Genomic DNA, 16,217 nt, shown 5'->3' on the forward strand with positions numbered 1-16,217 from the left:
CACCCCAGGCCCCTCCCATAAAGGACGTACAATAGGAACTAGCCTATTTGCCCAAACCCAAACTCGCCCAGGCCCGGACAATAAGCCCGGGCCTTCTGGAGCGGCCCAGGGACCGCCGAGAATCGGTTCGGGGGAAAGTTGCTTTCCCTTACCGACCGATAACTCGGGGACCCCTCGGCCGCGAAAGAAGGCCAGGTCCGAGTCCGACCGGGGCTCTTCTGAGGAGAAAGACAAGAGACCGAGGATAGGCCCCTCTTCTAGATCCGAGGGTGACGATAGCGAAGCTACCTCCGTCACTCCTTCCTCTTCTGCACCCACATCTGCTTCGTCCTCCCCCTCCTCCTCTCGCTCAACGTCCCCCTCAAAGGAATCCCTTCCCTCACCCAAGAAACCCATCCCCAAACCTAGGGCACTCCCTAGGACGGTAGATGCTCCTAGGTTGAGAACCCCTCCGCGTTCTCCCTCTCCAGCACTCTCTCCTATCATGGCGGATAGTACTCGAGGTGCCCCCGCCTCAAGTTGCACGGCGGGCAACCTAGATTCAACTAGGTATGTGGACCTCGAGGCTACCCGACCCCCCCCTCCCTCAGTCCGAAAACTTCCTGACCCAATTCCGTCCACATCTTATGCGGCTATAGCCGCCTCCAAGCCAACTACTCCCAAGCCCCCAACTCAGGTCCATCGAAATGTTCCTCCCCCGAGACCGAAGGGTCGCGCCCAGGAGGAACTGCGCCGACACCCGCCAATAATGGTGGAGGCCCTTTCTAATTGGCCCCGCCACATGGCTGCCATTAGGGAGCGCCTAGGCCGCGCCCCCTCGGCGCGACCCTTCGGCACTGGTTTTAGGTTCCTGCCGTCGTCGGCTGAGGAATACAGGGCGGTCCAGGCCTACCTGTCGGAGGCCTCTGCCAGGGATAGTACCATTAAATGGTACTGCTATGCCCTGGCGGAGGAGATGCCCTCTAAGGTAGCTGTCCGGGGCCTCCCTGCCGACACCGACACGGCAGACGTTACCAACGCGTTGAAGGAGCTGGGGTTCCCGGCTCGATACGCTAGGTGCATTCGGTCCAAGAGAGGGCGACCGGGCAACGTGTTCCACGTTGCCCTGGATCACCTCTCAAAGGATGAACTCGCCCGCTTGTACTCAGTCAACGAACTGATGTACTTGCCGGGGGTGACGGTTGAGGGATGGCGACCAACCCGAGGGCCTGCGCAGTGTCACCGCTGCCAGGCCTACGGGCACGCCTCCCACAATTGTCACCGTGCGGTCCGCTGCGTGAGATGTGCTGCGGAGCACACTGTAGCGGACTGCCCGAGGCCGAGGGGCGGCCCATTCTCCTGCGCCAATTGCGGGAAGGACCACGCCGCCGTTGATAGGCGGTGCCCGGTCTACCGCAAGAAGGCCAGGATGATGGGAGTAACCGTCCCTCCTCCGGTGCCACCGGTGCCACCGGTGCGTCGATCCGGGAATGCAGCTCCTTCCGCTGTAGCACCCACCTCGAAGGGGAAGGGGAAGGGGAAAGGGAAATCTTCCCAGCCCCAACCTCCTCCCACGTCCTCATTCATCCCCCCTGCCGTCACAGTGGAGGCCGAACCATCGGCGGCAACGCTGATGGCTGAAGCCAACACTCCGCGGCGGGGTAAACCTACTCCGACCCCACGTAGCTTCGCTATAACAAGACCGACCCCAAAACAAGACCGCGCTCCGGCCCGTGCCAGTGCCCCAACCCCACAAGCTCCAAATAAAAAAACCCTTAAAAACAGGAAAAAAAAGAGCAAAAGGAAATTGATGAAGAAAGCACGAAGGGAGGCCTTAGAGAACGCTGCTCCCTCATCGGTTCCCGCAATACCTGCCATAGACATGGAGGTTGACATCAACCCCACTACCGACCACATAATCGATGATCAACAACCTGGACCATCTTCATTGCCCCAGGCCCAACCGGCCACTTCAGGCATACAGCCCCCATTACCACCCCGCCCGCAGAGAGAGCGGCGCAGCGGCCGACAGGACACGCAGCCTGCCGGCTTCGCTGCCTGGCTTCTCTCCCTGTGGGAGAAACTGTCCGAGGTGATCTCCGGAGTGATCCGAGAGATCGCCTCGGGAGCCAGTCCCTTCGGGGCCTTGCTCGCGGGGTTCTACCGGATGATTGCGCAGCTCAATGGCTAGCCAGGAGCTGCGCATCATCTACTGGAACCCCGACGGGATAGGATCCCGGAGGTCGGAACTAATCCGACTCGCCCAGGAGTATGACCCTCAGGTTATCCTCCTGGGCGAGACCAAGCTCAAACCTCGACAAGATTTTAGGATGCCCAACTACTTCGTGTACCGACGGGACGAACTGACCTCCAGCGGGCGCCCGTTCAGGGGCACTGCGGCGCTCGTCAGGAGGGACGTGGTGCACGAGGAGCTTGAGCTACTGACCTTCGCCTCTACCAGAACGGTCGGGGTGAGGGTCCATGTACCGGGGGCCGAATTGCGGATTTATGCCGCGTATCGACCCCTGGGTCCTGATTTTGTCGAGGACGATATTAGACGGGCCTTGAACCATGATCGCCATCCGGCCTTGGTGGTCGGGGACCTCAATGCGAAACATGTCGCTTGGGGCTCCCGAATCATCACGCCGCCCGGAAGGCGATTGTACGAGGATGCCGAAAGGGGGGACTACTGCGTGGTCGGCCCCAACGAACCCACCCACGTTCCAACGTTGGCCCGGTACCAACCGGACGTATTGGACGTGTGTGTTCACAAGGGGCTACGGTGCCCTCTAGCGATAGAGGCACTGTACGACCTGAGTACCCCTCACCTACCGATCTTGGTCACGGTGGGTTTGGGGCTCACTCGGGTCGCGACATCCCCTCTCAGGCCTAGGGTCGACTGGCAGTCCTTTACGGGACTGCTGGCCGACCAATCCTTGTTTCAAGACCCGTCTACCCCTGATGAGGTCGACACGGCGGCTTCCCGTCTCGTCGACACCATCAGGGGAGCATTGGACCAAGTGACGACTCTGGTACCCAGCGGGGGGCCCAGAGCGGAACTCCCGGTGCACCTCAAGACGTTAATTCGTCGGAAGAGGGCACTGAGGAGGCTCTGGGTGACATCTAGGTGTCCCAGGATTAAGCGCGAGCTCAACCGACTTGAGGGTGAGCTGGCGACTAAGATGCGGACTTACCGGGGTGATTCCTGGGAGGGGGGACTGTTGGACGCGTCCGACGACCGTACGATGGCCCCCCTTCACCGCATCTGTCGCCGGCTCACCAACAAGCCTTCCCCCACTTGCCCCTTGGAGGACGAGGGGGGAAGACGGTGTTTTACACCGTTGGCTCGTGCCGAAGTCCTGGCCAACTCGCTGGAGCGGCAGTTCACTCCGAATGTCTCTGCACCCTCGATGGTTGCATTCCATCGTGAGGTGTCAGAGGGTGTAATCCAATTCCTCAAACCGGAATCGCCGGGAGTCGAGCTGGGAGATGACGACTTAGTCACTCCCAGCGAGGTGCGCCTCCTCATCAAGTTGATGAAGAGGCGCAAAGCCCCCGGTGAGGACGGTATTCCTCCCCTCGCCTTGCAAAACCTCCCTCCCTCAATCTTGTCAGCAATGACACGATTGTTTAATTCCATTCTCCGGGTAGGACACTTCCCTGGAACTTGGAAACTGGGCAAGATCATCGTCTTGCCCAAACCCGGCAAGGACAGGAGAAAGCCCTCCAGTTACCGACCGATTACCTTGCTCTCGCACGTGGGCAAGTTGTTCGAGCGGCTGCTCCTGAGGAGAATATCGCCGTATATTCTCCTCAGGCCGGAGCAATTCGGCTTTAGAAGCGGCCACTCGACGACTCTGCAACTGACCCGTGTCCTGCATCACTTGGCAGACCGGCGAAACTCGGGCCAATACACGGTCGCGGTCCTTCTCGATATCGAGAAGGCCTTCGACCGTGTGTGGCACGAGGGGCTGGTCCACAAGCTGCGGGACGAGGGCCTACCGCACGCTCACGTGCGACTGCTCGGGTCGTATCTGGAGGGCAGAACCTTCTTTGTCGCGGTCGAGGGCGCACGGTCTTCCGTGCGTCCCATTACGGCCGGGGTTCCCCAGGGTAGTGTCCTATCACCTATCCTATACGCCCTCTACACCAACGACATCCCCACCCTGGAGGGTCACCTTCGGGCGTGGGAGGAGGACGTGAAGTTGGCCTTGTTCGCTGACGACTCGGCCTACTTCTCGTCCTCTCCGTTCCCCTCTGCAGCCATTATGAGGATGCAGAGGCTTTTGGATTTACTGCCCCAGTGGCTGGACCGTTGGAGAGTCGCGGTCAATGTGGGAAAGACCGCGGCCTTACTCTACGGTCCGGTCCGTATCAGAGTCGTCCCAAAGAAACTCAGCCTCCGAGGTGTGAATGTCGAGTTTAGGACCACGGTCCGGTATCTCGGATGCGACATCGACCGCTCCTTGAGCATGGTCGCGCACGTCAACCGAGTCATCTGTCAGACTCGCGCGGCCAGGTTCTTGTTGCGGCCGGTGTTTGCGTCCGGGCTTCCGACCAGGACCAAACTCGCCATTTACAAGACATACGTCCGTTCCCGCCTCACATACGCTGCTGTGGCCTGGTATCACCTGTTGTCGCCGTCCCAGCGATCTAGGTTGCAGGCCCAGCAGAGTCTTTCCCTCCGCATTATCGTCGGGGCCGGGCAGTACGTCAGAAATGACGTTATTGCCCGGGACCTAGGTGTGGAGTCGCTCGTGGAGTTTGTGACTAGGCTCGCCCGTAATATGTACGAGCGAGCCGAAAACGGGCCCCATGAGCATCTCCACAACATAGCCCCGCTGCACGCCAGACCACCGGATGGTACGGCGTTGCCGCGGGAGCTATTGGTACCCCCGACGATCGTTCGGAGATAAAGCTCCTCGCCGGCTGTGAGGCCGGGGAGGACCTATGAGCGCCCCTCTCGGAGCTGAGTTTCATCAGCCTCACGCCTCTTGCCCGTTTGGCGGGTCCCCCGTATGGGGACCGCGGCTGCACCCCGTAGGTGCAGCCTCATTTCCATGAGGGGCTTTGACCCCACCCCCCACCCCCTTTTGGGATGGGGTGTTCTTACCCGCTACAGTCCTCCCCCCCATCAATATTGTATAACGATGGGGAGAGGGGGAGAGGACTGTAGCGTGGAGTGCGGATTCGCTCTCTCCCCCATATTAGGTTAGCTAGGTTATGTTAGGTTAAGTTAGATTAGGATTAGTTTAGGTGTGACGGCGCGCGCTGTCCCGGCACTCCACGGAGTGCAGGAACGGATTAAGTTAGGTTTACTCTCGGTTAAGTTAGGTTAAGATGAAATTGTAAAAACAAAAAAAAAAAAAAAAAAAAAAAAAAAAAAAAAAAAAAAAAAAAAAAAAAAAAAAAAAAAAAAAAAAAAAAAAAAAAAAAAAAAAAAAAAAAAAAAAAAAAATTATGGAGGAGAGCAGCAGCCGCCCCCGGAAGAAGGGAAGAATGAAGAGGAAGAAAGAAGAGAAGAGAAGAGTGAAGAAGAAGGAGACGAAGAAAGAAGTCGACCCCACACACATCTTCAAGCCTGCCTGATACTCCATCCACCAGCGCATCACCCCTGCCTTATTAGGCAGGGAGCTACATGTCCGGGCAGAGGGGTTTCCCCGAGGCCCGCTCCGCGCCCCCGCAAGGGGACGCGACGACCCCACGACGAGTTTTGAAAACTCCTAAATGAGCACTAGAAGGATATTTTTGACAATTATTTATTAAATTATTATACCACTGGTCTGAGCTGGTGTTAATTACATTAATGATTTCAACTTTGATTCGAGACAAGGCATCAGGTATTATGTTTTCTTTGCCTTTTCTATGAATTATCTCGAAATCAAATTGACTAAGACGAAGGCTCCACCTAGCTAATCGACCGGATAGGTTCTTCAACTTACTGAACCATAACAATGATGCATGGTCAGTAATAAGTTTACATCGACTACCTTCTACATAGCCTCTGTATTGTTCTAAACCAAATATAACTGCAAGTAATTCCCTTTCCGTAGTACTATAATTTACTTCGTTTTTATTTAGGGTACGGCTGCAATACGCTATGGGATGCTCCACGCCATCATGCGATTGCGTGAGGACAGCCCCAATAGCATATGCAGACGCATCCGTATGAATTGAAAAAGGAAGTGAGAAATCAGGACATTTAAGTATGGGAGCAGACACGAGAGCTGTTTTTAATTTAGTGAAAGCAATCTCGGCCTCCTTACTCCATACAAACTTCACCTTCTTAATCGTGAGGCGAGTAAGTGGTCTAGATAATTTAGAAAAATCACAAATAAACCTTCTGTACCATCCAGCCATTCCTATTAATCTTTTCAAGTCCTTCACATCTTTTGGAACAGGATAATTTAATATTTTATCAATTTTACCGGGATCCGTATGCAAACCATGTTTATCCACAACATAACCTAAGTATTTTAATTCATTTCGGAAAAAGTTATATTTTTCCATATTTATAGTTAATTTAGCGAATTTAAGTTTATTGAACACCCTATTTAATAAAGATATATGCTCTTCAAACGAGGAAGAAATACAAATTATATCGTCTTGATAACAGAAAATTTTATAAATTCTGGTCCAAATAATTTATCCGTCAGCCTTTGCATAGTTGCCGAAGCTGCTACTAAACCAAAGCACATGACGTTAAATTGAAATAAGCCTCTTTTAGGTACCGTGAAAGCCGTTTTTTCAGCTGACGACTTACCATCAAAAGGAATCTGCCAGTAGGCGGAACTAAGGTCAATTGAAGATAGATATTTCGCGTCTCTAAGGTTGTCTAAAATTTGACTGATATAAGGTAAAGGATAAGCATCGGGTTTAGTGACTTCATTTAATTTCCTACTATCAAGACACAGTCTCGTGGAACCATTTGACTTTTCTATCATCACCACAGGAGAATTCCATGGTGACTGCGATGGAGAAACAACATTTAGCTTCAACATTTTATCCAACTCATCTTCCAAAAGTTTTTGTTTGACAGGGGAGAGTGGATAGTACCTCTGTTTAATAGGTTGATGTTCACCTGTATCTATGGTATGTTTTGCTAAATGTGTTCGGCCTAAACCAACTACTTCAGTATTAATTGAGTTGAATTTAGTTTTTATGTTTTCCACAATTCTGCGCTGATTAGAATTTAAAGAATCTAAGTCGATCAATCCGTTATTTAACTGCAACGAATTGACGCCTATAATTTGATTTTTATTCATTTTATTATTATTATATAATTTATTAAAGTTTATTCTAAAATATTTAATGAAGTCAAATTCAAATTCAAATTCAAAATCATTTATTTCAACTTGGATGTCATCAAAAACACACTTGTTGAATGTCAAAATGTAAAAGAAAATGTTAACTCTACCACCGGTTCCAAAAAAAGCCACAGTCCTGAGAAGAACCGGCGAAACAAACTCAGCGGGCTTTTTTTTTTTTTAAACAAGAAAACATATTTACAGTATACGAAAAAACAATTCAAAAAAATACAATTCAAATAAATAATAATAATATTTATTTTATTTTTATTTATTTAATATATTTTGTACACACAGCTGTTAGAAAAGACACGTCAATAAGGATACAGAGTACAAGGGCACTACTTATTTCATGCTGAAATCTCTTCCAGTAGGCCCGCAAAAGGAAAGAAGAATTAAGAACACAAACCTAGTGCATACAGTAAACATAACATATAATAATATATACATATTAAAAGATACAAAACAATATAATATACATAACAATATAATGTATATATTATATACATACAAATACAGACACACACACACACACATACATATATATAACATACACACATATACTTACTTTATATTATAATACATTATACAAATATATATAATTTATTTAAGATGGTAAGGATAAATAATGTTCCTTAACAGATTTCTTGAATGCTGCTATGGTTTTGCACGCTCGTATGCTTGGGGGGAGGGAATTCCAAAGTATAACTGCTTGTACAGAAAACGATTTTGCGTAAGCATGTGTTTTATGAACAGGGCAATTGAGGAGAGTTTTAATGTGGGTTCTACAAGGAGCAATGGAGGGACGGGCATAGGTAAAGCGATCACGTAAATATTGTGGGTAGTTAGGATTATGTAGGATATTAAATAGGAAGCACAACATTCTAGTATTTCTGCGGAAACGGACTGGGAGCCACTTGAGCTTTTTGCGAAATTCAGAAATATGATCATATTTTTTGAGACCAAAAATAAAACGGATGCACAAATTTTGCAAACGCTCAAGCTTATTGAGAAGCTCCTCAGTGGCTTCCAAGTAGCAAGCATCAGCATCAGCATCCAAGTAGCAAGCATCAGCGTAGTCCAAAATGGGTAAAATGAGACTTTGGGCAAGAGAAATTTTAGTTTCCAAAGGCAAAAAATATTGGAGACATTTGAGTGAATGGAATGCAAAGTTAACTTTGCTGCTAACATTGTTAACCTGCTCATTCCAGCTTAAGAAAGAGTTAAAAGTAACGCCAAGGTTTTTAACAGTTTCACTAAAGACAATTGGTTGGCCATTCAATATGAGAGATCCAATTGCAGAATGATTTAATGCACGAATAGCATATCTACTACCAATTATGATGGCCTGTGTTTTGTTGGCATTGAGTAAGAGTCCATGAGACGTTGCCCATTCATGAATGTTTTCCAAATCACAATTAACATCCTTGACTGCTCTATCAATTTCACTAGGTGCGCAGTGATGGTAAATTTGCAAATCATCTGCATAAAGATGAAAATTTGAGGATATCAAAGTAGTGACTGTGTTAATAAACACTGAGAAAAGAAGAGGAGAGAGAACACCACCCTGAGGCACGCCAGTATCAACAGCAACCCAGTCTGAGAAGGATTCATTTTGACGTGTGCGTTGTGAACGGCCCCGAAGATATGAATCAAACCACCTTAGGGCAGAAGTAGTAATGTTATGGGATCGAAGAATACCGAGCAGGATATCGAGATCCACGCAGTTGAATGCGTTACTGAAGTCAAGTAGTACAAGAATGGTTAGGGATTGGTTTTCAATTGCCCATCGAATGTCATCTGTCACTTTCAGCAACGCAGACACCGTGCTGTGTCCCGATCGGAAACCTGATTGAAAGTTGCTAAGAATATTATTGGAGAGGAGGAAATTTTGTAGTTGCTTGTGAACAATGTGCTCCAACACTTTCGAGAGAAAAGGAAGTATGGAGATAGGACGATAATGTGACAAAGACGAAGGATTGCTGGTTTTAGGTAAAGGGATAATATTAGCGGATTTCCAGGATTTAGGAAAGGATCCAGATTGTAAGGAATGGTTAATTATGTTCGTTAAACAAGGAAGTAGTATATCAAGAATGGGGATAAGCATTTTAGAGCACAAGTTGTCACTACCTACAGCATGGGAAGAAATAGATAAAATAGCTTTACGAACATCATTGGTCGATACTGACTGAAACTTAAAGGAAGAATGTTTAGGCAAAGGGAGATTAAGTAACGTTTGCAAAGTTCTCGATTTACGACACTGATCAACTGAGAAAGAGGGTGTAGAAAAATGTTTGTTGAGTGCGTTTAAATCGAGACCGCCGCAGGACGTAGATGATACTTTTCCTATGCCTACGGATTTCAAAAATTTCCATACATCAGAAGACTTACGATTTATGAGAGATTCATGGAAATGACGTCTCTTGGCATCTCGACATAGACATAATAATGAAAAATGAAAAGGCCAGGAGCGAACGCCTCATTCCCACGTAGTGCCATTTAGTAAAAAATCCTTAACTTTATAATATGCCTTGTTGCACAAACGTTCCTTGACAGTTTTCTTAAATCTATGAACAGGTAGTAGTTGAACGTTTTGTGGGATCTTGTTGAAAAGTTGTACACCCAGCCCCCTGAAAGAGTTGCTTATTTTCTTAATTCGAGCCGCCGGCAACGCAAGCCTATGTTTGTTCCTAGTGTTCTCATTATGCAAATCGCAGACTCTTCTACAATGTTTTTACGCACGTACAATAAATTTTCAAAAATGTATTGGGACGCTAAAGTTAGAATTTTGATTTCCTTAAACTTGTCCCTCAAGGATTCCTTCGGGTGCATATTATAAATAGCACGAATAGCCCTCTTCTGCAGGATGAAAATCGTTTCAACATCGGCAGCATTGCCCCATAGCAAAATGCCATAGGACATAACACTATGAAAATAACTGAAATAAACTAGACGTGCCGTATCTTCATCAGTATACGTTCGTATTTTTTTACCGCAAACGCTGCAGAACTAAGTCTATTCGCTAACTTGCATATGTGAGGACCCCACTGCAGCCTGGAATCAACTGTTATACCAAGAAAAACTGTCGAATTAACAAGCTCCAGTGTCTCTCCACTTACAATGATATTAGTGTCTACTTGTCTAACATTAGGTGTGGTAAATTTTATACATTTTGTTTTTTTGTTATTTAATAACAGATTATTAACACTAAACCAATTTACCACGCGCGAGATAGCATCATTCACATCGTCATAATCTTCCAATTGTCGTTTAATTTTAAACAATAAGGATGTATCATCAGCGAATAATACGACCTCGTGACGGGTTTCAATAAACTTTGGTAAATCATTGATATACACAAGAAATAAGAAGGGACCCAATATGGAACCCTGAGGAACACCCATATTAAGTAAGACACCGGAAGATCTCTTTCCTTTAACGTCTACCTTTGGATTCTTCCGGATAAATAAGATTTAATAAGTAATTATCCTTCCTGCATACATATTTATTGTATTTTTTTTTTATACTCTAACAAGGGGTGATATTACATTTGCAATTTCTGGGAGTTTGTTGAAAAATATATTGCTCGCTTGACTTACATATATATCGAAATCATCAGCCAATTGAGAGAATGTTCTATTTAATTTTATTCTCATCAAACATAATATAATATTTTGTTCAGAAACATTTGTATGTTTCTCAATCAAGCCTATTATGAAATATAATTCTTGTGGAAGACCAATATATAAACGTGGTTTATTTTTCACTTTAGATAAAGTTGTTAACACATTCATTTTTTCAACTTTTTTAGTCTTCTTGAGTGCTATAGTCTGAAGTGCACAAGTCTTTGATGGAGTGGAGATATAGAGAGATAACTCATAGTCAACTGTTGATCCTTCTGTTGCTGGTGCATTTGACTCATCACTGTCAAATTTGTCCTCAGGAACAAGTTTTATTTTTGCTGGTCCTGATTGTTTACTTGTACTTGCTTCAGATATATTAAGGGGTGATGTGGCAATACACACTTGCCTTGCCTTTGTGTTCCTGTGCTGGAGCTACTTGGATAGCTTTGTCATTACTACACCTATTTTCAAGTGGACATCTGGAAATATGAAATAATGTTAGCAATTTCTAGATACCCAACAAACTTATAGTTTGTAAATATATAGGATTATATGTGTACTGTAGTAGTAGTAGTATGTAACTTCCTAGTCATCATCATCAGTCCATATAATATATTCCCTTGCTGGACACGGGCTCCACTACCATTGAGAGGGTTTTTAGGCCTTAGTCCACCACGCTGGCCTAGTGCTGGTTGGTGGATTACACACCTAAGAAAATCCTAAGAACATTTAGGTGTGCAGGTTTCATCACAATGTTTTCCTTCACTGTTAAAGTAAGTAAGTGATATTACACTGTGATAAATTTTCATTATCACAAACTTCCTAGTACCTTATGTAATAGGAACTGAGGTCCACTTGCCCATTTTAGCTACTTCCACTAACTAACAAACTATTATCCTTTTTTCTGATATTGTTATTTGATTATAAGATCTGTGAGTGTTACTAATTAGTGACAGTTACACCTACCTTGACTACAAGATGGCAAAGGTATAATAATATAACACATCTCATTTTTAGTCGTCTCTTCAATCTCCTTGACAATAGTGAGTCTTTTTCGTTTCACAAATGCAGGCCGGGGTTCACTTTGAGTGAATTTTCGTTTTCTATCTGCCCGACAATCGAATTTGGATGGTAAACAGTTTGGTTTCATTCAAATTCATTTGATGGAGCCCATTATCTTGTATTGCATATAATTCTCCATGTCGTTTTCCAGCTAAAACATGAAATAATTTTCCAACACTTTCAATACATAACCTATAAAAAAAAAATTAAATGTTATTTTACTAATGTTAGGAATATAATTTCGACTGTGTAAAAAACTTATTATAATGTATACCTACATTATCTCTTGAAAGATAAATAATGAACATATTTACTTATTTGTTTATATTACCTATGTGAACTCCCTATCTTTTTTATACCTTCATAACGATAAGTAGGAGGATGGAAAAAATGTATTTGGTCTAACTTTACGCCAATGCACATTATTTCATTTATTTATTTTTGAATTTTTATAATTAAACTGTATACCAATTAATTACTCCTTCAGGATTTATATTTGTTTTTTTTTTCACGATTAAAACCGCGTAGAAAGTTTAGGCATTATAGTTGACGCATGCGCAGTACACATATTTTGCATACATTTATTCAACTAATAAAAATAGTAAATTAAACAAAAAACGAGTAATTTCGAAAGAGAACAAACGTGTTTTATATAAGAACAATCGAAAATGAATATTTATGAGTCATTAAGGATGAAAAAATATTAAAAATTGCATTAGGGGGGCTAACTTGTAGGTATATTTTTAAATATTTTTTTTAAATAAATAAATGCAGAACAAACAATTATTAACAGTGAACAATCAAGAACAAATGATGAACAAACGAATTAATTACCTAAAATTGAGCAAGCTGCTCCTGCATCCAGCAAACCAGATGCTTCTAAATCATTAAACTTAATATTTAAAAATGGCCTGATATCATCATTATTATAAGGCAGGACTTCTGCATTTTTATTCTTGCAAAAGCCTTGCTTTACAAGTTTTTTGGATGGCAGTTAGAACAATTTGAAACTTTACAACCTTTCTTGCCACACTTGTAACATACTAACGTTTTATCAGAACATTTATTAGTAGTATGTGTATATAGACGGCACTTCAAACATTTTGAATTTTTTGTTGAAGGGTCAGGTTGAGATGGTTGTGGTTTTAAATTTTCTATTTTATGCTTACCACCTGGCAAGGAGGTGTTCATGTCCGACGTTAATGAAAAATTTATGTTAATCTCTTAAGGAGTGATTTTAATTGTGATATCGTAGTGATATCTATCAATGCAAGGTCTTTGATGTATTCAGGTCGAATGTTATGAAGTAAAATTTCTAATTTTTGTTCTTCAGAGAGGTCACGATTACAGGTCACGATTACACGAGGTCTAGAAAACATCTGTTGCATTACAGATAAATACGCGACAATGGACTCATTTTTAAATTGAGAACGATTTCTAATTTCGTTCATTAACTTATAATCGTAATCAGGTGTATCAAAATCATTAATTAATTCGCTAAAAAGATCGTTCAAGCTTTTAAAATTTGAACGATTGGCCCTAAACCAAAATAAAGGTGCTTTTTCTAAGAGATCCGGGAATCCGTATAATAATTGTTTCTCACTAACATTTCTTGATAATTGTAACTCTTTTACACGTTCTAAAAATGCTCTTATACACGTTGTGCCATCATATTTGATGTTAAAGGAATTAAAATTTGTTAGCCTTTCATTAAATTGAATGGGATGACTGGTACCATCCACATCATGAGGACAGCCCGAAGTATGTGGCTTTGTAGGACTAGCACAACTCTGTAGCTCAGATTCGGAGTCAGTACCTCCACCTTCATCATCACTAAGAGCCGCAAGCAGCCTAACCAACCTGGACTTTAATTTCATACACGCCACGCTCACATCCTTCATTCTTTCAATTCTATCTAAAAGGTATGTGGACCTAGCTTTAATGCGTGTGTTTCGTTGTGTTGAGGGTACCTCAGTCGCAAGTAGCGTCTCCAGCTCGGTGACCTTGGTAGTGACGGTCGACACGTCATCCACAACCTCGCCCGCATCCAGCTTCAGGCTGCCTCGTCTGTGAAGACGGAGCGCCTGCCGCAGCTGCTGGCGAAGCGCGTCCCTGGTCGCATCGGGATCGCTGAAGATGCCAAAGATTGACAGCTCAAATAACAATTCATCTTTATTAAGATGTGCTGTCGGGATGTTCATTGCAACTTAAAAGTGGATTTAACTTACACTTACAAGGAAAAAAATATGTGTATATACCTAGTCAGGTCATAAGTATTGTCACACAGTAAAAACTTTTCTTTTAGAATGCTGGCCACAAAAAAGTTTATTGAATTCGAATTTCGAATTGTTCATGAAAATAAAAATGTATACTTTTAGAATTTTACTCATTTTTAAATATGGAGTGGACGCTTAAAGAATACCGTGTTGCAGTTATTGCGTTGCATCGTTGCGGTTACGCGCCAATTCAAATTTTTCACATACTGAAAAATTTGAATATAACCAAAAGATTCGTAGTAGCAATTCGAGGCGAGGAGGGAACCGTCCCGACTCGAGGCACGCTTCAAAAAGCCCCCCGAGCCGGTCCCCTAGGGCCTCGAAGGCCAAGTTCCAGACCCAGCCGTGAACGCCGTCAGGGCCGGGGGCCGCGTCCTTCGCTCTCATCCGGGCCTACGATCGATATCCCACGGATTCAAACCGGACTCGGATGCGTCGCTTACAGCGGGAGGTCAAATCCCGCTTAAGCGACGCCCGAAACGAAAACTGGGATAGTTATTTAAAAGAACTCGCGCCCACTCACCAAGCATACTGGCGACTAGCTAGGACCCTCAAGTCCGAAACTATAGCCACTATGCCGCCTCTCGTACGCCCCTCAGGCCAACCACCGGCTTACGATGACGATGACAAGGCAGAGTTGCTGGCCGATGCACTGCAAGAGCAGTGCACCACCAGCACTCAACACGCGGACCCCGAACACACCGAGCTAGTCGACAGGGAGGTCGAGCGCAGAGCTTCCCTGCCGCCCTCGGACGCGTTACCCCCCATTACCACTTCCGAGGTTAAGGAGGCGATCGATAGCCTACAGCCACGGAAAGCTCCCGGCTCCGACGGCATCCGCAACCGCGCGCTTAAATTGTTACCAGCCCAACTGATAACGATGTTGGCCACCATAATTTGACCATATTAAATGCTGCTATGACGAACTGCATCTTTCCCGCGGCGTGGAAAGAAGCGGGCATTATCGGCATACACAAGCCGGGCAAACCGAAGAACGAAACCACGAGTTACCGCCCCATCAGTCTCCTCCCGGCGATAGGCAAACTATACGAACGGCTCCTTCGTAAACGCCTCTGGGACTTCGTATCCGCGAATAAAATTCTCATAGACGAGCAGTTTGGATTCCGCGCCAGACACTCGTGCGTCCATCAAGTGCACCGCCTCACGGAGCACATCCTACTAGGGCTGAATAGGCGGAAACCCATTCCGACAAAGTCTGGCACAACGGTTTGATATACAAACTGTATAACATGGGAGTGCCAGACAGACTCGTGCTCATTATACGAGACTACTTGTCGAACCGTTCGTTCCGATATCGAGTCGAGGGAACGCGTTCCCGGCCCCGTCACGTCACAGCCGGAGTCCCGCAAGGCTGGGGTTGGTGCTTCCCGCTTCCGTAGGTTTAACCCGCGATTCCCTACAAGTGACCCCTGGGTGGTGCAAAACGGGAGCCGAATTCATAATCGGTGGTAGGACTTGTCCGACTGGCTGGCGACCACCCTCCAACTAGAGTCCGCCGCCAAATAGCCTAGCTGTGTTCCGGCGTGTGGGTTGGAGAGCCAGTTTTATTCCTTCCCTTTCCCCTTCCTTGCTGGGGGTGAATCTTGGTGACGTCTGGAACATGCGGAGCAGACGTGCGTGCGAGCTCACGGGGCGTGATTGTTTGACGGGGGTATAGGGAGACCTAGTGAAACGGTATCCGCTGCCGCCCGCCGGTCAGTAGGGGACCTGAACCCGGGTGTCTCTACTAAACTCCGCCCCGGGAAGCTGTCCCGCCAACCGGTGTAAAATCCTGTCGTGCGGTCGTCGTGCCGGAGTCGGAGACCGGAGTGGATCCCGGCGATCGTACGCAGGGTGGACTGGGGGCCCTTCCATGCCCTGCGTCAGTCTCTCACGCAACCCGTGGTCGAGCACGTACTATGTTCCGCGCTTCATTCAGGTGTTGCCTCGATCTCACCTCCAACATCCTA

General features: G+C 45.8%; 1 protein-coding gene across 1 annotated transcript; it reads left to right on the top strand.

Annotated features, from left to right (window-relative positions):
* The first annotated feature begins 1,408 nt into the window (after positions 1 to 1,408).
* On the top strand, positions 1,409 to 8,379 carry LOC134201324 (probable LIM domain-containing serine/threonine-protein kinase DDB_G0286997). Its single transcript, XM_062675852.1, has 2 exons — positions 1,409 to 2,071; positions 8,290 to 8,379. Exons 1-2 carry the CDS (start codon positions 1,409 to 1,411, stop codon positions 8,377 to 8,379), a joined length of 753 nt encoding a protein of 250 aa, XP_062531836.1.
* The last annotated feature ends 7,838 nt before the right edge of the window (positions 8,380 to 16,217 follow it).

Source organism: Bombyx mori, chromosome 24, assembly GCF_030269925.1.
Source record: "Bombyx mori chromosome 24, ASM3026992v2".
Lineage (NCBI taxonomy): Eukaryota > Metazoa > Arthropoda > Insecta > Lepidoptera > Bombycidae > Bombyx > Bombyx mori.

Coding starts and splice junctions, on each gene's coding strand:
- LOC134201324 (XM_062675852.1), top strand. CDS start 1,409: ATGATGGGAGTAACCGTCCCTCCTCCGGTGCCACCGGTGCCACCGGTG. Junction 2,072..8,289: donor TGTGGGAGAAACTGTCCGAG/GTGATCTCCGGA, acceptor CAAACGCTCAAG/CTTATTGAGAAGCTCCTCAG.